General features: G+C 36.6%; 1 protein-coding gene across 2 annotated transcripts in view; it reads left to right on the top strand.

Moving 5' to 3' along the window:
• The window catches only part of LOC150087567 (syntaxin-7-like), a 166186-nt gene that overhangs the window by 108567 nt on the left and 33912 nt on the right, over positions 1-23707 (top strand). For both annotated transcript variants that reach the window (XM_090372129.1, XM_090372130.1), the window contains exons 8-9: positions 9292-9388; positions 13042-13114. In XM_090372129.1, coding sequence (XP_090228255.1) covers positions 9292-9388; positions 13042-13114 — 170 coding nt within the window. The remainder of the gene's footprint in view (positions 1-9291; positions 9389-13041; positions 13115-23707) is intronic.

The following is a 23707-nucleotide window of genomic DNA, read 5'->3' as shown; positions in this document are numbered from 1 at the left end:
ATGTTGCCAAATATTGCAGACAAGAAGTGCATTGTGGTCATTGTGGTGAGACAGGGCACTCATACAAGAATTGTACTAATAGGAATGCACAGCCTAAGTGTTGCAACTGTAAGCGAAATAAAGTGGAAGCGGGCCATGTGGCAGTAAATAAAGAATGTCCTCAATATAGAAAAGCGCTTGAAAATTATAAAAGAAAAATAAACTATGGGTAGAACACTAAAAGTGATTCAATTAAATGCTCAGCGCGCTAAAAGTGTGGCAATGCAAATCAATAATAGAATGGAGAAAGACGACATTGACATTGCCCTTCTCCAAGAACCATATACTGCTTGTGGACAAGTGAGGTGTTATCCTCAAGGATATAGAGTGATATCGGAAGGGGACTCTCCAAATGCTGCAATCATTGTACGAACTAAAGACTTAGTAATAACGAAAGTTATGGTACTGTGCAATAGGAATGCTATCTGTTGCGAGGTGATTGGTGGTTTTGGTAGAGTGTACCTGGTATCACAGTATTGTCAGCATGCAGAGTCCATATTTCCTGAAGTGGAATATATGGAAAAAGTTCAAAGATTACTTGGTTCCTGTGAGTTGGTCATGTCTTTGGACTCTAACTCTAATTCTCCTCTTTGGGGCAGTGAGAATACTGATGACAGAGGTTATATACTAGAAGAATTCATAGCTGCCTCTGGAGTTGAGATTATGAACATTGAAGGCCATCCACCTACATTCTCTACTGTCAATGGCCAGTCCTATATTGACCTTACACTTGCGGCAGGTGCAATCAAGAACAAAATTAGGGATTGGAGAGTTGCTGAGGGTTACACTACAAGTGATCACAATGCGATATTGTTTTCTATAGAAAATAAAAATGAAGCTCGAATTATGTTTGTTATAGAGCGATATTGTATTAAAAATATATTTTGGCAAAGGTTTAATGACTTATTTCTGAATATGATAAATAATGTTAACTGGCAAAATTTTGATGTTAATGAATATGTGTGTACGTTGACTGAAATAATTATTAATTGTTGTAACAAGTGTTTTAAGAAAAGTTATGTTAAAAGCAGACCAGTCTTCTGGTGGACACAGCAATTAACTGTTTTACGAAAGCAGACTAATAAATCAAGAAGGTTATACCAAAGACACAGACGTTTTGGAGATGTTGACTTACTGGCTAGGTATTTGGCTAATTATAGGGATAAACGAAAAGAGTACTGTAAAGCTATAAGTGATACTAAAAAGTCTTGTTGGGAGACTTATGTCAAGGAGCAAGGATCCCGAGATCCTTGGGGGATTTTTAAGATTATTGTAAATAAAAGAGGAGCGCAGGACATAACCAGTACTATTGGTTCTGATAATAATCAAACTCTAAATTGGCGAGATTCGGTAAGCAGGACACTGAATGATCTTTTTCCTGAGATTAATGAAGGAGCTTCTACGCCGCTACAGTTGTGGATGAAAGAGCAGAACATTCAATATAACACTGAGGTTCTTGAAGAGGCGTTCTCTATGGATGAAGTTAAGTTGGCGGTGGACCGGGCAAAAGAAGGAAAGTCACCAGGTCCTGATAATGTAGAAGTTAAAGTAATGAAGCAAGCTTTTATGTTGAGCCCTGAGACATTCCTAAATTTGTATAATAAATGTCTGTATTATGGTGCTTTTCCACAGAGCTGGAGGGAAGCCCGTGTGAGGTTAATAATCAAAAGTACAGATAGATTGCTAAATGACACAGGCTCGTATCGACCCATTGCTCTTTTGTCAGTCTTGGGTAAGGTGTATGAAAGGCTGATCATAGGCCGATTAATGATTATATACGAAAATAAGTCCATGTCCTCCTTGAGCCAGTTTGGCTTCAAGAAAGGGAAGAGTGCGGAAGATGCTGCCTATGGACTAACCCAGATTGTTGAAATGAGCGGTGCAAGATATGTCCTTGCAATCTTTATTGACTTTAAGGGGGCTTTCGACCGGCTCTGGTGGGAGAGTGTTCTTGCTAGATTAAGAAAGTGTCAATGTCCAATGAATTTGTATTGTGTTTTTAGAGATTATTTTTCTAACAGAAAAATAGTAGTAAGAAATAAATATTGTGAGATTATTAAGAAAGTGAGTCGGGGATGTCCTCAGGGTTCAGTAATTGGACCTTTTGTCTGGAACATCGTCATGGACGAATTCCTGGAGAGCGCTTTTGAAGGAGTTCAGTGCATAGCTTATGCTGATGACCTAGTCTTATTGGTCCATGGTGATTCCCGTCTTCAGCTGGAGACTAGAGCTGAATTAGCTCTTGATTCGCTAGACGGATGGTGTAAATTAAATAGATTAGAAATATCAACAACTAAGACTGTTCAAATGCTATTAAAAGGGAAGTTAAGTACCAATCGTCCCCCTACTATTCGGCTGAGTGGAGGGACTGTGCGGTATGCCAGAGTGGTGAGGTATTTGGGAATAATGTTAGAAGAAAGGCTCTATTTTACAGAGCATATTAAATATTTGAAAAATAAAGTTAGAGTTCTTTACTCTAAGCTCCGGAGGGTTGTAAGGTGTGATTGGGGCATCAAGGCACGTTCATTGAACTTACTATATGATTGCGTATTTGTCCCAATCATTACTTATGCCTCTGGAGCTTGGGCACATCGACTAGAAAATTCGCTCATACAAAAATATATGTCTCAAACTCAACGTTTTGTTTTGTTGAGCATTACCCGGGCATGTCGCACGGTCTCAACCGATGCCTTACAGGTGGTTGCGGGTAGAATTCCAGCATTATATAATGTATTATTGGCTGGTATGATGTATTACACCAAGAATAATATAAGAAAGACAATATTGGGAATTTCCTCTTGTCTAGAAGAAAATTATATTTATTCAAGAAGTGATCTAAAGCTAGAAAAGAAAAGGATCAGTCTTGAAATAGAAAATCTATGGCAACAAAACTGGCAAAACTCTGAAAAGGGTAGGCAGTCTTATTTGTTTTTACCATCAGTCCAAATTATTAACCCTAAAACAAAACCATGGCTCCAATTTGGCCTAAATGCTACATTCTTGATGACTGGTCATGGCTTAGCAAAAAAACTATTTGAACTTGGGCTAAGAGAGTCTGATCTCTGCACCTGTGGCGGTGTGGAGACTTCTGAACACATAATGCTTGACTGTGCTCAGTATAGTGATATTAGAAATATATTAGAATGTTCAATAGATGAATCGATGGAACGGGATCGTCTCAGTGTCCTGTTTTCCTGTAAAAGGAATTTTAAATTCTTTAATGAATTTATAAGTGCGGTATTTCAAAGAAGACAAAGAATGCTAGATAGTAGTGGCCTGCCTCCCAGGGGCAGGGATGGAAACCGCTCTCATCAAAATATGTAAAAGAACAAACATATTGTTCCTAAGAGCGGGCTAAAGGCCAATAAAATTTTCTTTGAGTTCAATTTAACTTGAGTTTCAGTTTTAATTAACTAAATTTAAATTCTCTGATGCTGACGCTAGTCTACGATGAGACAAAAAGCCACGGATGTGCATTTGCACAGGTAGTGGTGAGCTCAGGCGTCTTAAATGTAATGTAGTACCTTATGATGAAGGAAATCACCTGCGTGAGATAAGACATTCTGGTTAATAACTCGGGAACCAAGCATTTCTGGAACTGTGTTGATATAAAATATTTTTATTGTCTACATATGAGGAACTCATTCCTGAAGTTATGCCATGTATTTTTGAGATACCCTGTATAAGACAAGACTGAGTTTTAGAAAGATTGAAATTAGTTATGTTATCTTTACCTGCCGATCAGCCAGCACATAAGGAATTTTTAGTGGATATTTGAGAAGTTGCAGCTGTCTGTGCAGGGCAAGGTTTCTCAAACTGGAAGGTGTAATTTGATAGTTTCTGGAGAGTATCATACGGAAGTGTTCTACGTATCATATTGAGGTAAATTTCTCATTCTTCTACAAATATGGAAGGTGAATGTAATGTGCTGTCATTGGCAAAACTATGAATAGGATTTCTAGTCAATGGAAGAAAGCCATTAATATCTAAGAAGAAAAGAGTGAAAGAAAGAGCTGAAACTTAGGGAACAGCAGCATTAGTAGAGAAGTTAGAAGACAAAAAACCATATAATATCACCTGCAGTGAGCAGTCAGAAAACTGGAGTCATCAATCCATAAGATGGTAGCTTATTTAGACCTTTATGCCAAACATAATTAAAAACCTTTGAAATGTCAGGAGCAACTGCTTGAGTTTCACCACACTTTTTTTTATTGAATTTGTTCATAGATGGGTAATATAAGCCAGTATATCACCACTGAATCGACACTGACAGAATCCATACTGGCACTCATTGATCAAATGGAAAGTTTCAAGAGTGTTCAGTAGTTAGTGGTTAATGGATTTCTCCTTAACTTTAGAAACAGGAGAAGTAAATGCAATGAATAGGATGATAATTGTTTGGGAGGAATTTGTCGCCTTTTTTAGGAACTGGTTGGATGCAAGCAAATTTCCAAGCAGAAGGAAAAATACCAGTGGAATAAGAAAGTGTAAAATGGCGACACAGAACATGAGCACAGGTTTTGAGAACAAGTGGAGAAATACCATCAGGACCTGGTATTTCTTGACGTTGACTGTTCAGAATTCTTCTGACATCCTTTTGATGGAAGACCACAGGAGGAATTAAATGGAGTGCACTGAGAATTGTAGGAAGTAGTTTACCAAGATCATTGATACAAGAATTAGGAAAAAAGTAAGATGCTAGCAGGTTGGCTTTATCATTAGCTGTGGTGACAGTAGAACCATCAATTATTTTATTTTTTTTTAATAGAGGTAAGAGTAGAGATGGGCAAAAGTTGGGCCGATAGCTTTCGCAAGAGACCAGAATGCTTGACTACCATTCTGACAAGAAGCAAGTTTTTCTGCTCTTGCCTGTTCAAAATTTAGTTTGGACTGATTAATAACCACTTTACAATTGTTTCAAGATTTGGTGTAGGCAGAAAACAAACTTAGAAATTAGCATTAGCATTAGTAGAGGCATTTGATGCAAGAAAGCAAGCTTATGCACATCAGCCAAAAAAAAAAAAAAAAAAAAAACCACTTCCACTTCACCCCGCTGTTCGTTCAAAGTACCTGTCCAGCTGAGCCTTAAACTTATTTAGGCTATCAACCTCCACCACAAGGGATGGAAGTCTGTTCCACCAACCAACCACCCGCTGGCTAAAGGCAAATTTCCGCACGTCTATCCTACATCTGTCTTTCCTCAATTTGAATTTATGCCCTCTCAGGTGATTTTTCTGGGCTAGAGGAAGAATCCCATCAGCATTGAGCATGCTTAAACCATTCAAGGCTTTATACACCTCTATCAGATCACCTCGCTGGTGCCTAGTCTCCAGACACTGTAATTTGCAAAACTTAAGCCTTTCTTCGTAAGAGCACCCCTTTGTTCCATTCACTAATCTTGTTGCCCTTCTCTGTACTCGTTCCAGCAGCTCTACATCCTTCTTGAAATGAGGCCTCCAGACCTGTATACAGTACTCTAGGTGTGGCCTGACCATCGCCTTATACAATGGAATAATCACCTCCTTATCCCTGCTGGAAAAATTCCTGTATATCATTGACAATACTCCATGAGCTACTCTTGCAGCCAGTCTGCACTGCTCAGAGAACTTCATATCTGCCTGCACAACCACCCCCAAGTCCCTTTCATTCTCTACCACTGTCAGTGTTGTACCACAGAGTTGATACGTTGCTCTGGGGTTGCTGTTTCCCATGTGTAGTACTTTACATTTGTCAATGTTAAACTTCATTTGCCATCTCTCAGCCCATCTGCTCAACCTTTCCAGATCCTGTTGCAGCAGCATAGTGTCAGTAGTGTCCTTGACAACCCTGCCAACCTTTGTATCGTCTGCAAACTTGGACATTAAGCCCGATATACCATCATCAATATCATTTATAAATACAGAAAACAATAATGGACCCAACACTGAGCCCTGAGGGACTCCACTAATAACATCAGTCCACGATGAGCAGTGTCCATTGATTACCACTCTCTGTCTTCTCCCCCTCAACCACCCCTTTATCCATAGCAGCAATTTGCCTCCAATGTCACACTGCTCCAATTTGTGTAGCAGTCTTCCATGTGCAACAGTATCAAAAGCCTTTCTAAGATCCAAGTATATAATATCAAAGTTATTCCCTGCATCCAGTTCTTTTGTGACTGCATCATAGTATCCAATCAAGTTGGTCAGGCAAGACTTCCCCTTAACAAAACCATGCTGTGTCTGAGCTATAACTGAAGTCTTGTCTAAATGATCCTGCAGTGCTTCTTTAACCAGTGCCTCCATTAATTTTCCTGGAACAGAAGTTAAGCTCACAGGTCTATAATTACTTGTGTCAGCCTTTGATCCTCCTTTGTGAATTGGGGTCACATTTGCACATTTCCAGTCTATGGGTACCTCCCCTGAGTCCAAGGAAGCTCTCATAATTATGGCTAAGGGTTTGCTTACTTCCTTTGCTGCCTCCTTTAATATAACTGGATAGATCCCATCCACCCCGGGTGCCTTTCTTGTGTTTATCTTCAACAGTTTCTCCTCCACTTTACTCCCAGTTATTTCAAGATTCTGTAGCTTACTGCTAGAGTTTACTTCACCTCTGGCATTCCCTTTCCTGAATAACTCCTCATGTGTGAATGTCGATGCAAAATATTCATTTAGTTTGTTAGCTACCTGAGCAGGATCATCAACACTTGACCCATCAATATCAAGTGGACCAATCTGATTCATCCCTTTCCTTCTAGAGTTTACATAAGTAAAGAACTCTTTGCATCCCTTGCCAACGATTTCTCGTAATCTGCCTTCGCCTGCCTAACCTCCTTTGTAACTTGGTTACAGATCAACTTGTATCTATCATAGGCTTCTGTGTCACGTGTTAATTTGTATGTATCCCATGCATTTTTCTTCTCTGCCATATGCCTCATTAGTTCATCTGACATCCATTTTGGCCTAAACCTTGAACAATATTTCTTAGTTGGTATGTAAAGCCTAGTAGCTTCCAAGATAAGTTCTTTGAATGCTTCCCATTTTGAATTTGCTGTTGGTAACATCATCAGTTGGTCCCACTGTATAGAATTTAAATACTGTCTCAGTCCATCGTAGTCGCCTTTACGGAAGCAATAACCCTTCCCTTTACCCCTAATGGTAGTTACCTCTTTGAGTAAATCCCACTTCAGCACACTGTGATCACTGCCACCTAGTGGTTCATTTATCTGCAGATTCTTAATGCATGAAGAATCACTGCTGATAATCAAATCAAGAGTATTACTCCCTCTAGTTGCCTCCCGAACATGCTGATGTAGAAAACAATCATCCAATAAATCCACAAAAGCCCTGCTAGTGTGTGAGTAACCAGCCCCCAAATTCCAGTCAATATCTGGGAAATTAAAATCTCCCATTATAAGACACTCTGATTTACTGGCCCACTCTATTTCCCTGTACAGTTCCTTATTATACTCATCAGAGTCATTAGGCCTATAGCACACTCCTACTCTCAATTTTGATCTCCCAATGTTTATGTCACACCAAACTGACTCCACACTGCACTGTCCAGCGATGTCGACTGGCTTCACTTCCTTGGTTTTTATGTGTTTCTTAACTAATAGCATAACACCTCCCCCCTTCCTATCCTGTCTATCCTTTCTGTAGACGTTGTACTCCCCAAATTGCAGTTCCGCATCCCTTATATCTCTGTGACACCACGTCTCTGATATCCCAACAATATCTGCCTTCGATGTTTTGAGCAATACCTCAAATTCATCAAATTTATTTACTAAACTCCTAGCATTGGTGTACACGCAAGTATACCTGCACCTGTTTCTATTCTTAGCTACCCTAACACAACCCATGTGTTTACTTGTACCGCAATGGCTCCCAGCAGTCTCTGAAATACCATGCATCTTGTTTTTCAGGCTTCTGCTCATTCTAATAGAAGCAGTGCAAGAATCTCTTTCACCTCTGCCAGTGGCTACTGTCAATCTATTGGTCTTTGTCTCCCCTCAAGCTAGCAGTTTTCCGACCCACCTAACACTGCCTCGATAGCATCAGCAAATATTCTTGCACCCTTTCTATTTAAGCGTATCCCATCCCTGTAGAAGCAATCTCTCCTGTTAACAAGTACAGTCCAGGCTGAAAAAAATTCTACCCCTTGAGCCTTGCACAATCTTTCCAGGGCCGAATTGATCGACAAGGCTCTCATCATATACTCATATACATCACATAGAAATTTCAGTGCAAGACAATTGCAGTTGGAATATTATGTTGATCAGCTTTAGTGCACTTATTAAAAAACCAAGGTTTAGATAAAGGATGAGATTTTAAGGTGGAGTGTGGGTTAAAGGATTTCATCCCTACAAGATTAATTTCACTGACACCACCTATGCAAACATTGACATCAGAAGATTAAAAACAGTAATCCAACCAAGAAAAAGAAAAATAGAAATCTCTTAGATCAACCCATTTTGCATTCTTGTAATGCCAAATAGCACGATGTTGAGAATGGTCACACGAAAAAGGCTCCATTGGAGAAGAGCAACACTAAGTTGTGTCTAGAGGACCATTCACCTTGTCTGTGTCTTGGAAGAGTTGTTTGAGAGAAGAGTGTTGGCTGTGGGTTCAGGATTGTAAACAGATTAACAAAATGCAGTAAGTGGGTTGAATAATTGAGATTAATGTCATCCAGTGTTAGTAATTATAGGATGCTGTATTAGCAATCAGTCTGTTTATGCTGTTGTAGTACACTTTTATGGAATCAGTCAGCAACAGATATTGAAGGCCTACTGTTATTTCTTATTTGTTTATTTAAGTGTTATTAATAGTTATATGGTGGCCAATGTAATCAGTTTACTTAGATTGTACACATGCCTATCCTCCTTCACTGACTGTTTCTGTGCTATATAGGGCAAATCATTCTTTGCTTAAATAAACAATTATAATAATTTCAGTTCAACTTAGGAAGGGTAATTGTACAAATTCTGTTATACCCTAATATTTTTTAGAGTATAGTTGAATAGCATTTGTTAGGGTATAACAGAATTTGTACAGTTAGTTAATTATTTGTTAGTTATACCCAATATTGAAATTAATATTAGCTTGCATGTCATTTTGGTTATGTGTTATCATGAGAATAGCACCACCATGGATAATAATCATTTATGATATTACTCATTTATGATGTATTATACAATAATGTGATCATAAATGAATACAATAATGAATAATGTGATTTTTTATTTATTTTTTTATTTTTTGTTTAAAACAGCCCCACTCAGAGTCAGATGCAAACAAGTTTACAAATGGAAGAAGAAGTAGATATTGGGTTATTGAGGGAAAGAGAACAAGCCATAAGACAGCTTGAGGTAAAATTTTATTTTGTTTTCCTGATACTTTGTGGTTCTGTAGACATCCCTTCAATTTGGTCATTAATGTGAATGCAAATAGTGTTTTCAGTAACTGAAGATCATTGTTTAGAGTTCTAATTAATGTAGCAGGCTAATCGATCCTTTTGATTTACTAAAATAATGAAAATATATATCACGTAAGGCATTGCTGTCATTGTATGTTAAGCAGAATTGTTCCATACATCCAAATCCTGGTCATAAATAATTATGACCAAGTTATATTTTAAATGATAATTTCCAGATGCTGTGAATCTGATACTTGTAACAGAAGTCCCACATAAAAATATGGCCACAAGCTCTACTAATTCCCTGTGATCGTCTTTCGGGTGATTTTAGTTACAAAGCATAGAAAACTTTAATATACACCATCAGCAGAGTCAATTTTTTTCATCAGATGTGTTAATCTCCCACAAAACACTTGTTCTTAACTGTGCAGTATTAGCAATATTCCAACTTTCCAGTTATTTAATAACTGGAAGTGGATCCAAGAGCAGTTTATTCAAGGAAAGCCTGGGGTATTCCATTATATTCCAGTATTACACTTGGAATACTGTGTCCAGACATGGAGAACTACACCTAAAAACAGACACTAAGCTTCATGAGAGTATCCAAAGATGAGCAGTGCTCATGTGTGACAGACAAAGTCTGCCATTTGAGCTTACTATCTGGTAATCAAATTGAGGAAAATACTGTGTAAATGTTTGGTATTTCCTCAATTATTATTTATTGCTATATTTACAAATTATTCAATTATTATTTAATGTCTACTTAATTACAAAATACCAGACATGTAAAATGTCCAGTATTTTGTAGTTAAGTTTTATAATTTTATAAGTTTCTGGTTTAATTATGGTTACGTTCCATTTTCATTATTGTTAATTTCTCAAGTTTTTTTTTTTTTTTTTTTTTAATTTCGAAACTGTATTGCTTTAAACAGAACTGTATTCTTTAAATCTTTAATATTTTCACATAGTCAGAATAATAAAGTCTCAATTGTTTCAAAGAAAATTCATTTTCTATGGACAGAGAGATTGTTTGTGCATTTAAGCTGTATGAAGTAACTTTGTTATTTTAATATACTTAGTTTTCTCTAAAAAAAAAAAAAAAAGCTGCACAATTAAATTTGTTATAGATTACTATTTTGAATAAACTTTCAGTTTTTTTACATTATATTTTAGATTAGTATTTTTTACTATCTGTCCACTTCTAATGCAAATTTTTTTTTTTAATGCCAAACCCTTTCTTGTGAGTGTGTGCATATGTGGTCATTTGGTATTTTTATGAAGACCCTCCAGCATCCTAAATTTACTTTGAAGCAATTGATGCAAAACCAAAAGTTGTGGATGTGTGAAACCAATAGCTGTCCAATTTTTCTTAGGAGCTTACTGGCACCCCTACTTAAGGAAATATATATATATATATATATATATATTAAAAAAAAAAAAGGATTTAAAGCTGTGAACTTATTTAATGAAAGAAGCAGTTATTCTATTGTTTTGAAGGATTCCTTGTTTTAAACGTTTACCTTTAGTATAGCATCCATGTTAGAATACAGTGGTCACTTTAGTTAAAAAAATTAAGTTATACTTTGAACTCTAAGTGCATATCAGATTTATTGAAGTGAACATTTGTGTGTTGTTTGTATTGTTATGTCTGTTATAATAATTTCAGAATAAAGGTAGTTATTTTTATTTTAGATGTCTTTTGTGTTATTGATCTTTGTGATCTTTCTTTAAATAATCAGTCAACATATGACAGAAATGAAAAACATTTGGTCTTGTGTTTATAAATTTGGGGGAACCCACATTAAAGTATAGATTTTTGGAAAATCTGTTGTCAGCTGTTCCTTCAGAGCACTTGAAGAAATTGCAGATCAAATCCATGCGTTCATTACAAACTAGGCAACTAGTTAGGTTTGAGAAATGGAGAAAGACAATGTTGAAGAATTGATTCTCATTCATTCATTGACATATGAAGTCATGTCAATGAATATGCCAATATTCATTGACAAAGAGCTCAATCTTAGGAATAGGGGGCTCTTCATATTGACATATGAAGAGCCTCCAATTCCTGATTCAGGTTACAGAACAGAATAGTGAGTGCATACTGCTCTAGTTCAAGAGGATTTTGTTTATTGCAAAATTTACCAACAAGGTGAAGTTTAAGGGAAATAAGTAAAATTTTTTATAAGGATAGATGGACTAGACCTATGTGTCTACCAGCAGCAACAGTTGTTAATTTTGGGGGGGGGGGGATAAAGCAGAGCATTATCATTCATGATCGGGACGAATGACATGAAATGATGATTTTTTTGGAAAAATATAGGACATATGTATGCTGAAAAAAATGCCACAAATTAGGTCAAAATTAATGTAATTCTGCCCAGGGACAGTAGGAGGGCTGTGAAAGCGTTGTGTATTAATCTCAAGACATAGAGGGAAATTTTTATCAGCATGGTTCAGTTATCACTCCTTGCTCATGAATAGTCTGCTTTATTTAATTGACTTTTAAATGTATATAAATATTGCATCTGGATGCTCAAAATGATGTGATTTGTATTCTGACTGACAGGTTTTGGGTCAAAAGCGATTCTAGACATGCAAGAATAAGTTAATTGAATTAAGTTCTGTGATAAACTACAGGCAAAATGTTTTACTTGTATTCCATATATTGCTCAATTTTTAAAAATTCTAGTGAAAATATATAAAAATATTGAATAAAAAATTGTTAACGAAACTTATGTAAACTTGGGGCTATTTTTAAATCCTTCCATAGAAGCATAGCAGGAACGTCATGTACAGCATGCAGTTCCTCATACCTGGGTTCCACCAGATGTGTGCTTGAACAAAGGTTACAAATAACATGTAAATTCTGCATCTTCTAATTGCCTGGAAGCATTTAGTTGGCATATCATGTGCTTACAGATTTTCTTTTGACAAGATCATTGTAATAGCTGTTCAGCATAATTATACATAGATTTCCAAAAACTTTACAGTTAGATTACATTACATCATGATTCAATTTAACATTAGCAGTGTATATTTAATTTCAGTGCATATGCAATAATCCTTCACCAAAAGTCATGTCCAGCTTTAAAAAAAAAAGGTACATTTTAAACTACTTGATTTTTTATTTGGCATCTTGTTTGGAAGTATTGCATTCCTTTAATTCCAGAATTTTTAACAGTTGGGTTCCTGTTTATTTGGAAATTGAGAGTGAAGGACGTAGTATTATTTTGAGTGCTAAAATTCATATTTTCGAAAAACCTTTAATTTATTTAAAACACTTATCTCCATATATGGTTTGAGCTTAAATTATGTGATATATATATTGTATCACAAGCTATTTTTATTATGACATTTAGACTTAATATCTAAAGAGTAAATGAAGTTGGCTCTTATCAACTTAGGAATGTTTGTTTTCAGATCTTAAAAAAAGCATGTGTTCTCTGAAATTTGTTGGTACCTTGGTGTTCTAGATACCCACTGGCTTCACAGGACACAATAGATGAAATTAATTATAGTTAATTAAAAATATTAATTTTTAATTGTGTAAATTTACATAATAATAAAGATTAATAGTTAATTTGTAAAATAATGACACCTTTTCAGGCTGATATAGTGGATGTGAATCACATATTTAAAGATCTTGCAACAATGGTCCATGAACAGGGAGATGTGATTGGTAAGTTTGAAAAAAAAAAAAAAAAAAAAAAATATATATATATATATATATATATATATATATATATATATATTTATAATTATATTAGTGATAAAAAAGAAAAGAAAGTTAAAATGACAGTAACTGTAACTAATATTTATGGGTCAATGCAGTTGCAAGCAATCATTATATATTTAATCTTATTTTAATCATTAAATTACGTTCTCTGTCAGGTCAATGATGATTAATATATGCTTACATTTATATTTTACTTATATTTCTTACATTTGATTCTAATAATTCTAAAATTTCTTAACTTTTTGTTTACATTTGATTTATATTTGGCCTATATTGGTTTATATTTGGTTTAGATTTAAATTACTTAGCATATATTGATCATTACAGATACAGAGAACCTCTTGTCGTTTTTTGCCTTCGGTCTGGATGGTTGGCCCCAGTTGAAGTCATCTAGATTGTCGGTAAAAAGCGATAATTTTTTTTTTTTTTTTTGCATTTTCTTAAGTCCCTGATAGTATTATTATTTGATTGATTTACTTTTTCTATTATTTTCTATTATCCTTAATATTTTATATATATATATCATTCATTGATTAACCTTTATTACTGGAGTGTGGCCAAGCTTAATAAACCTGTGTTGGCCAAGATAATTTTCAAAAGTCTGTAAGTCATGTTTACCAATTTTATAGTCGCCTCCGTAGCCAGGTGGAAAGGAGCAGCAGTGCGTAGCACACGCTTCTTGATTAGACCTGGGTTTGAGCCCGTCACCACCAAATACGGAGGATGTGGAAAGGTCAGGGAATGACCACCGCATATCCCGGAGCAATATGGCCTTAGTTGCTAATGCTCCTAAAAACCAAATAACAAACAAACAAACAAACCAATTTTATTTTTTTTTTTAAATAAAATTAATCCAATAAAAACTTGCCCTTCAAAAAAATACTTGCACTTCATTAATAGCACTGGTCTGCATTTTAAGACAAATTCTGTTTTTCTATTGATAAGTTACATTTTTAATGAAAATTTTGAAAGTTACTTGAAACTTGCACTTCATGTTAGAATTTTTCAAATAAAAAAATATATTGCTGGAGGTGCTTCTGGTTTATTTTATATTTTTACAGATTTCACAAGTAGGTTATATAAAAATATGTAAAATGAGAAATAACAAATACTACATCCTCCTCAAGCAATAAATGGGCACAAACTGGATCTCTTTACCCACTTAACTGGATTAAACATGTACCTTGTTTAATTCCTCAATATGATGGCCATAGTAGTTGGCCATCATATTTACATCTCCCCAGTACCTTTTTTTTTTTCCATTTCTTTTATATAAATCTTTCCCTCTACTTAAACTATATAAATTTTGTGGGAAATAGTTGAGATGAAAGTACAAGAAGTGTACTTTAAGTTAACTTATATTGCAGCTTAGTTTTCTGAACTGCTCCAGTATATCACTCATGACTCTCATAATCTGAGTGTTTGTTTCCCAGAAAATTGTGTACTACAGTTTTAAAGCTGGTCCAAGCATCTCTTTTGCTTTGGTTCATGGATTCATCAAATACAGCCTAGCAGCAGTTTGCAGATTTTAAGTGCAACACAGCCTTGGTTGTGTTTTTTTTTTTTTTTTGCATGTAAACAATAGGAATTTTGTGCAAACATACTTGAAACAATTTCCTCCTTTATTTAGGACTTTGATGGACTATTTCATCAAACTTAGCTTTATCCTTTCACAATTCAGGTCTCTTCCTTCAAATTTTTTCACACAGCCTTATCAGAACTTCAGTGTAGTATGTTTGATTGACCGTCTGATTTGATGAGATGTATTCAACCATAATAACTCCTTTAATATCAAATAAAACAAGAAGCATGATTTTTATTTTTGATTTTGACATTCTTGCTTTTTTTTTTTTATTGGTCCTGCTTGATCAGGTCATGAATGACATCCACATTTGCATGTGTTGACATGGTAGCAGGCATCCCACTGCAGGTAGCCACAACACTGTCTCATCCATGCTTAAATTCTGCAACCGAGTTTTTTGATCATGGCATATGAAGGACAAGGTTCTCCTAACGTTTGGTGACATTCCCTCTAAATGGAAGGTCTCAATGATCTGCCAATTGCTTGATTCTCTCAACATTTGCCATTTTCATTTGCTTTCCACACTTCCACACCCTTCTGTAAAGGAGAAGAATAGAGTTACAAACCTGAAATTTTCTGTGAACACAAATAGATAATTTCAGGACAAGAAGAGTCGGAGCACAGATCTGTATTGGGCTAACAACTTTTGGCCCCCCTCCAACTCTGTTGGTTGGTATAATATACCAAAAAAGTTCATAAATGGAGGAATGTTATTGTAATATATCATTGAGTTTCTTTGGGAACTACTTGTTTTTCAGTGTCTGTACCATGAAAAGTGTGTAGTAGTAGTGTTCCTGGGACCAACAGATTTTTGAATTTTCACTCCTAACCCTAAAAGCTTTTCAGATCTTTTGAGTGGATTTAAATCTCACAAGATCGTAGAGTTGATTTTGTGTAAACAATGAAAGAAATTCAGAACTCTAGACCACAGTCTAGAGTTCTAGTAATGTGATGAATTTCTTCATCACATTATTTATATCATCTTTTAGACCAGTGAGTCATTATGCAAATCGAAGCAACTGCAGGTGAATTATAGCGCGTGCACAGGCCGGGACAAAAAACAACTGATACTGAGCTCCATTAATCAGTGTTACTCTTGTTCTTCAGATTGGAAAGGCAGCAGACTTAAGCAAGTTTGACAAAGGCCAAATTGTAATGGCCAGATGACGGTCAGAGCATATCTGAAATGGCATGGCTGGTGGGTGCTCACGGTCAGCCATGGTCACTACCTACCAAAAGTGGTCCGAGGAGGGGAAACCTACGAACCACTGGTGAGGTGTTGGACGACTGCAGTTCATCGATGCTTGAGGTGAGTGAAGGCTCTCCCGGATAGTACATGGCAACATCATTCCCTAGACATCAATGCCATCGAGCATCTGAGGTTTGTGTTGGAACAGCAACTACGATCTGCGGTGTCTCAACCACAGACCTTACAGGAGTTAAAGGATCTGCTGGTTATGTGTTGGTACCATATACCACAAAACACATTTAGAAATCTTGTAAAGTCCATACCTCGCTGGATACGAGCTGTTTTGGTTGCACGAGGAGGACCAACATCATATTAGGTAGGTGGTCATAATTTTTTTGCTCGTCGGTGTATACTGCATTTATTTTTTCACAACATAGTTACCAAAAATGTAACAAATCTGTTTGGATTGTTATGCAACCACACAAAATATGAAAATTAAATGCTGTGCAGTCATGCTAGTTAGTATGACTGCACCAAAAAACAATTAGATGTGGAAGAAACACTTTGCAGAGTTATATAGTTCCCTGGTTTTCAGGTCCCTATGTCTAAACACATCTCTTTACATTCATTCTTGTCAGTCAAAGGACGTAGTATGCATATCGCATATACATGAAATGTGTATCTAAGAAAGCGGCTTTTATTGTTTGTAAATAAAACTGAATGTGATAGGTAAAAAAAATAATTGGATATTTAGAATCAGCACTAAGAATATACTCAGAAACATCATGAATTTTGGAAATATTAAAATTTATGCAGACCAGTGTAATCATTTACATGGGGATGAATCTGATTGGTCCACTTGACATCAATGGTTCGACTGTTGATGATCCTGCTCAGATAGCAAACAAACTGAATGAGTATTTTGCATCTACATTCACACATGAGGAATTAGTAAGGTTTGAAAATGGCAGAAAGTTATCAAATTGTAGCAGGATACTTAATGATTTTGTAATAACTGAGAGCAAAGTGGTGGAGAAATTGTTGAAGTTAAACATAAGAAAAGCACCTGGAGTGGATGGGATCTATTCAGTTATATTAAAGGAGACGGCAAAGCAACTAAGCAAACCCTTAGCCATAATTATGAGAGCATCATTGGACTCAGGGGAGGTTCCCACTAGGGCTTGCAAACCAGTTTTATAAAACCGGTTAAATCGGTTTTCATATTGAGTTGTTAAAACCGAAACCGAGCTTCTAAAACCGGATTCAAATATTTTCTTAGTTAGCCCTCGAATATAGTTTTTTGTTACGCGCATTTTCTTTTGTTTGTTCGTTTGTCTGGATCGTTCAACCTGCTTTATGTTTTAAACATGTTTTTTATTTTATTTTATTTTATGTTTAGGTATGAATCCCATTTGCAAGTGGCCCAAATCTAGGAGGGGTATCTTATCTTCCCACCTGTATCATGGCACGATGCAGGTGTACTCATTTACAACTGAGTGAGTCGGAGCGATAGCGTAAAAGAAAATGCTCAACATTTCTCCGTTCCATCTATCTTGTTTGCCAGGCAAGTTATGGAATGCGCCTTATTGATGGTTACCCACTAGAAACAGATTCGCTGAATATTGCATCAAATTTAATCGTAGAAAGTTTTTTGCTTCTTTATTCCTATTAAATTTGCGATCAAATGTTCTCCAAAAAGCAGCTTCACCAAATTTAGCTTTTATGTAATTTTGAAAATACAATAGTTTTTGTACAAACAATAAAAACTGCTTTCTTAGATACACATTTCATGTATATGCGATATGCATACTACATCCTTTGACTGACAAGAATTTAATTGGGGAAAAAAAAATTGCGAGTAAATAAATAAATTTCTTTCGTGAAAATTTTAAAACTTGCCTCGTTTAGACTTCATTCAGTGCTTGCGGGAGTGACTCATAGTATTGTGCCTTTGTTATCTTCAACATTTTTATTTAAAATTGTCGGTGATATAAATTCCTACTAATTAATATTTATTACTCTTAATATGTCTAAGATGAAATCAAATGTATGGAATTATTTTGCTCGAAAAAGCAAAGATGAAGCACAATGTTCGTAATGTTAGAAGATAATGAAGTCGTCTGGAGGATCTACATCATCTTTGATGTTGCATTTAAAGAAAATGCATCAGATTGACATTAAACGAGATAACAGTTGAACCTCCCGTAAAAATGGTAAGAATATTAGAAAACTTTATCGTTAAAAAATCTATGGAAGAAGAGATTTCAAAATTAGCTGCTTTAGATGGATTTTCTTTTAATTCAATTGCCAAGAGTGAGTTTATACAATCAAGCCTTCAGAGAAATAAATACGATAAATGACCACCGGCCTCAGTGAATGGAATTAAAAATATGGTTGTGAATTATTATAAAACTAAGAAAGAACTCATTCATCATTTCAAAAATTCATTGGTTTTGGGTGCACGGTATTCATCAACTCTAGATGAATATACGTCTATACAAAATAAAAGGTATATGAATATAAATGTGCATTCAAAAGACAATCATTGGTTGTTAGGTCTTATTGAGATTAATGGTTCACTTGACAGCAGAAGAACTGAGGAAATTGTGAATAAATAAATAAATCTTTATTGTGAAGTAGAGTTACAGCACAATATCCCATCACGGTGACGAGCGCCAGGGGTTCACATCTAGATAAGATAAGTACGGCATACAAATACAAAATACAGCGAACATACAAAAAGACTACAAAATACCGATCACAAATGCAACAGAAATACAAATACAGCATAAAAACACAGAGCTAGACACAAATACAGAAATAAATACATAAGAAATACAAATAAATAAATATCAAGGTTCGAGGGCTTTGATAAAGTTGTGTCTGTCCTTCTTGTTCCTTATTATGCTGTCGATGTCGGCGTCCACACAGTTGAGTACAGGGAGCATCTGCTTGGGAAGAAATCTGTCAGTGAGTACAAGCCTGTTGTGGTTACAAGCCTGTTGTGGTAAGCCACGAGTGACCTTAGGCTTGGCTGTGGAATCCTCCAAGAGCAAGCGTTCCAAATATTTGGAGATGATATCTGGCCTGTAATGAGTTTGGCTGTGAAGACCAGCCTCTTTTCCACGATCAGGAACTTCAACCTCGGGATGTCGAGTGCTTGTGCCATCATGGTGGTTGTGATAGCAGGAGGTAGCCGAAGCTTGTTATTGGCCCATTTCAGTAGCCAGTATTCAGCGGTGTACACCCGCTTGAGGTTTGTAGGTGCAGCAGAGGCCCACATTTCTGCACCATACAGAATGGCAGGGTAGACTATGGAGGTGATGAACCTTTTAACAGTGACAGGATGTCGGACATGTAGCAGCTGCTGCTTTGAGATCCACCGTAGACGAGAAAATCTGGTACTGATTTTGTCAATCTGGTTGACAAAGGACATCTTTTGGTCAAACAGAACGCCAAGGTCTGTGTGTGAGGGTATGTTTGGTATTCGTACCCCTGCGAGTGAAACGTTGAGTACTGTCGGCATGGATTTAAGGGAGAATATAACCTGAGCAGACTTCAGTGGGTTGATTTTTAGATTGAAGTTTGCCAGGTACAATTCTAGATCCTTAAGTTGGGAATTGATCCTGTTGCTGAGCTGAACGGGGTTGTCGCCAGGGTTAATTTGAGTCAGCAGTTTGAGGTCATCGGCATAGCATAGGAGACCATTCGTTGAGGCAATAATGGGCACAATGATAGCTGTGAACAGGACACCGGATAGGACACCCCCTTGCGGTACTCCAGCAGTAATGTCGCAGGATAGGGTGTGTTGTTGCTGATGGAGAATAAGTACCCTGTGACAGAGAAGAGATTCCAAAAAGCACAGCATATCACCTCGAATGTGAAATTTTTCCTTAAGTAGGAGGAGCAAGGCCGGGATTGACACGACATCAAAGGCTGCGCTTATGTCGAGATAAGTGGTTGCTAGCTCAGCTCTTTGTTCGAATGCTGAGAGGATGCGTTCTGTGGTGGCTGCCAAGTTAGTGATTGATGATTTTCCTGCGATGGCATAGTGAATTTCAGGTGGTTTCGTCTGGAGGATTTGTCGAGTGATTGTGGGTAGCAAAGCCTTTTCAAGCGTTTTTAACAGACAAGAGGCAACTGATATGGGTCTGAACTGGCTGACGTTTGTGGCAAATTGGTTTTTAGGGATGGGGTACACTCTGTACTTATTCCACTGGGGTGGGAAATAATGCTCAGCGAGGCATCTGTTGTAGATCGAGAGAAGAGGGTTTATGATGAATGTGCTCAAGCATTTGATCATAAATTGCGGAATTCCATCCTCCCCAACAGTGGTTGTTGTGGGAAGAGAATTGATGGCACGTATGAGCTCCTGTTTCGTAATCTGGATAGTCCCTAGGACATCTGAAGGGTTTTCATAGTCAGGCTGGACAACTGTAGATGGGACTGTTGTTGTATTTGAAAACCTGGCGATGTATTTGAGCCATTCTTGAGGGTCAAGCATATGACTGAATCCACCATGTGGGGCAGCATAGAATGGCTTTCCTTTCCTCAGAGTGCGGTTTAGATTTACTTGAATTGCAGCAGCTTTCTTTCGATTAAAATGGGCCCTGGCGCGGGAAAAGGTGATTCTCTCTTGACTGCCATTCATAAGTTTCCATTTCTTATGTAGGACTTGTTTCATTTTGAAGCTGTTGTTGAGGTCAGCAGTCCACCACGATCTGGAACTTTGAGTTACTGTTACTCATTTGGTGGCAGCATAGTCGGTGACGGATTTAATCCAGTTGGACAAGAGTGTCACTGCGAGGCTGAGGTCGCAGTCAATGAGGACATCCCAAGGAATGCAGGATGCTGCTTCTACACAGAGTTGAGGAATGGGACACTTGAAGGAATTTGGTTTGAACTTGGATGAGGATATTGTTGGTTGCACCACTGATGGAGCAGCAATGATGATTAAGTTTGACAAGCAAATTACGCCTAATCAACAACAATGTATAGCCCATTGTATACATCTATCAGTTATAGATGTACTTTATGAAAAATCAATCAATTATGGTGCTACAGTCTCTGAGTCTCCCAAAGACAATGAAGAAAATGAAAATAATGAAGAAAGTAGTGATGATGAAGATGTTGAAGAAAGACAGCAAGGCATGCTTTATCAAACCGACTTTACCGATGACATTTATTTCTTCAATCCAATGGCCAATATTGCACAAAGTATTAACAAAGTCAGAAAAATTTGCAAGCTTTTTCAAAAATCGCCTACCAAAAATGACATATTACAAAATTTTGTTAAAGCAAAATTTAATGGGAAAGAATATAAACTTATATTAGATTGCAAGACTAGATGGGATAGCACATTCTATATGATTGAGAGATTTTTGAAATTGAAAAATTGCATTCCAAATGCTCTGTGCAGTACTGTCAACTGAAGCTGTGTTTGACAATGGCAGGAAAATACTTGAATTGCTATGTGAAACTTTGCGACCAGTTGAAATGATTCTGAAGGCTATAACCTCAGAAGATACAGACTTACTTAAAGCAGAGTCTTTAATAGAATTTCTGCTTGCTAAGCTTGATACAGCAGAAAACCCATTTGCTTTAAAGTTTCACCAAAGCCTTTTGCAGCGTTACAATGCAAGATGAAATTTCCAAACTGTGGCTTTGCTGAGCTATCTACACAACCCCAAAAAGTTTAGGAAAGAAGATTCACGTTCAAGATCTTTTGATTTACCAAGTAAGCAAGTTTTGAAAAAGCATGCTGAAGAGTTTTATCAGAGATTATTTGCAAAACATTCCGAAGGAGTCTTAACGTTGAATGAAGAAACTGAAAATAAACTAACTGTTCTTTTAGAAGAAAACAAAGACTCGTCTAGTTCCGATGTTGGAGATACACTCATGCGAGAGTATGATAGTGTAATAAAGATATTAACTGAAGAGCCTTCAAAATATCCAAGTAAATTGGAAATCAGCAAAGAATTTAAAATTTTGGAGGCAACTAGCAGTAGAAGTGAAAAGCTGGAGAAAGTTTATAGAGCACTGCTGACCATTAAACCAACAAGTGTCCAACCTGAGAGCGTATTTTCGATCACTGGTCTCTTTAACACAAAAATAAGGTCAAGACTATCAGAAAAATGCTTAATATACTGTTTTTTAAAGGATCATTTTCAGAAAAAAGCTGAGCAATAAATAGTAAAGTAATTTCCCCAAGCTGTTTTTTTTTCACATTATTTTTATTTATTTATTTATTATTATTATTATTATTATAGGGCTTATTTTTTTTTGTTTATTATACGAGAAGATAGTTTTTATTCAAAGGATTTGAATACAATTTGCAATTTTGTATAATCTCAAGCTGGTTATTTTTTTTTTTTTTTTTGGAGCACTTTAATTTTTTTTATTTTTTTTTACTATAAGAGGTGATAAATTTTGTTTAAAAGATTTGATTACGATTTGTACAATCTACCCAAGATAAAATAAATACCTGTGTTATAAGCTTTTAATTATTTTCCCTAAGTCTGAGAAAATCGGTTTTAAAACCGGTTTTAAGAGTAAACTTTGGTTAAACTCGGTTTTATGCAAGCCCTAGTTCCCACGGACTAGAAATATGCAAATGTATCCCCAATTCACAAAGGGGGGGGGTCGAAGGGTGACACGAGTAATTACAGACCAGTTAGTTTAACTTCTGTTCCGGGTAAAATAATGGAGTCACTGGTTAAAGATGCATTGCAGGATCATCTAGACAAGACTGCAGCAATAATTCAGACACAGCATGGGTTTGTTAAGGGAAAGTCTTGTCTGCATCCAGACAAGACTTTCAATTATTTTTTGCGTCCAGTTACAAAAGAACTGGATGCAAAAAATAATTTTGATATCATATATTTGGATTTCAGGAAAGCTTTTGACACTGTTGCGCATGGAAGACTATTGTACAAATTGGAGCAGAATGGTATTAAGGGTAAGTTGCTACAATGGATAAAACGATGGTTAAGTGGAGAAGACAGAGGGTGGTAATCAATGGGTGCTGCTCTTTGTGGACTAATGTTATTAGTGGAGTCCCACAGGGTTCGGTGTTGGACCCACTGTTCTTTGTATATTTATCAATGATATTGATGAAGGTATATCAGGCTTAGTGTCGAAGTTTGCAAATGATACAAAGGTTGGCAGGGTTGCTAATGACAGTGTGCTACTGCAACAGGATCTAGATAATTTGGGCAGATGGGCTAAGAAGTGGCAACTGAAGTTTAACCTTGACAAATGCAAAGTACTGCATATGGGTAGAGTAACCCCAGAGAAACGTACCAACTGTGTGGTACTACACTTAAGGTGGTAGAAAATGAAAAAGACCTGGGAGTAATTGTGCAGGCAGATATGAAGTTTTCTGAGCAATGCAGACAGGCTGCCAGGGCAGGTCATGGGGTTTTGTCAATGATATATAGGAATTTTACTAGCAGGGAAAAGGAGGTGATTGTCCCTCTGTGTATAAGGCAGTGGTCAGGCCATGACTTGAGTACTGTGTACAGGTCTGGAGGCCTCATTTTAGGAAGGATGTCGATTTGCTTGAGCATGTACAGAGAAGGGCAACAAGATTGGCGAGGGGAATGAAGGGAATGAAGGAACCTTCCACTTCACCCCTCCATTCGAAATACCTGTCCAGCCGAGCCTTAAATTTATTAGGCTATCAACTTACACAACAAAGGATGGAAGTATGTTCCACCAACCAACTACCCGCTGCCTAAAGGCAAATTTCCAGACATCTAATCCT

The sequence above is a fragment of the Mastigoproctus giganteus genome, chromosome 4, assembly GCF_048544385.1.
Source record: "Mastigoproctus giganteus isolate SK-2022 chromosome 4, ASM4854438v1, whole genome shotgun sequence".
In the NCBI taxonomy this organism is placed as follows: domain Eukaryota; kingdom Metazoa; phylum Arthropoda; class Arachnida; order Uropygi; family Thelyphonidae; genus Mastigoproctus; species Mastigoproctus giganteus.
The sequence above is the reverse complement of the archived record's forward strand: the minus strand, read 5'-3'. Positions and strand labels throughout refer to the sequence as shown.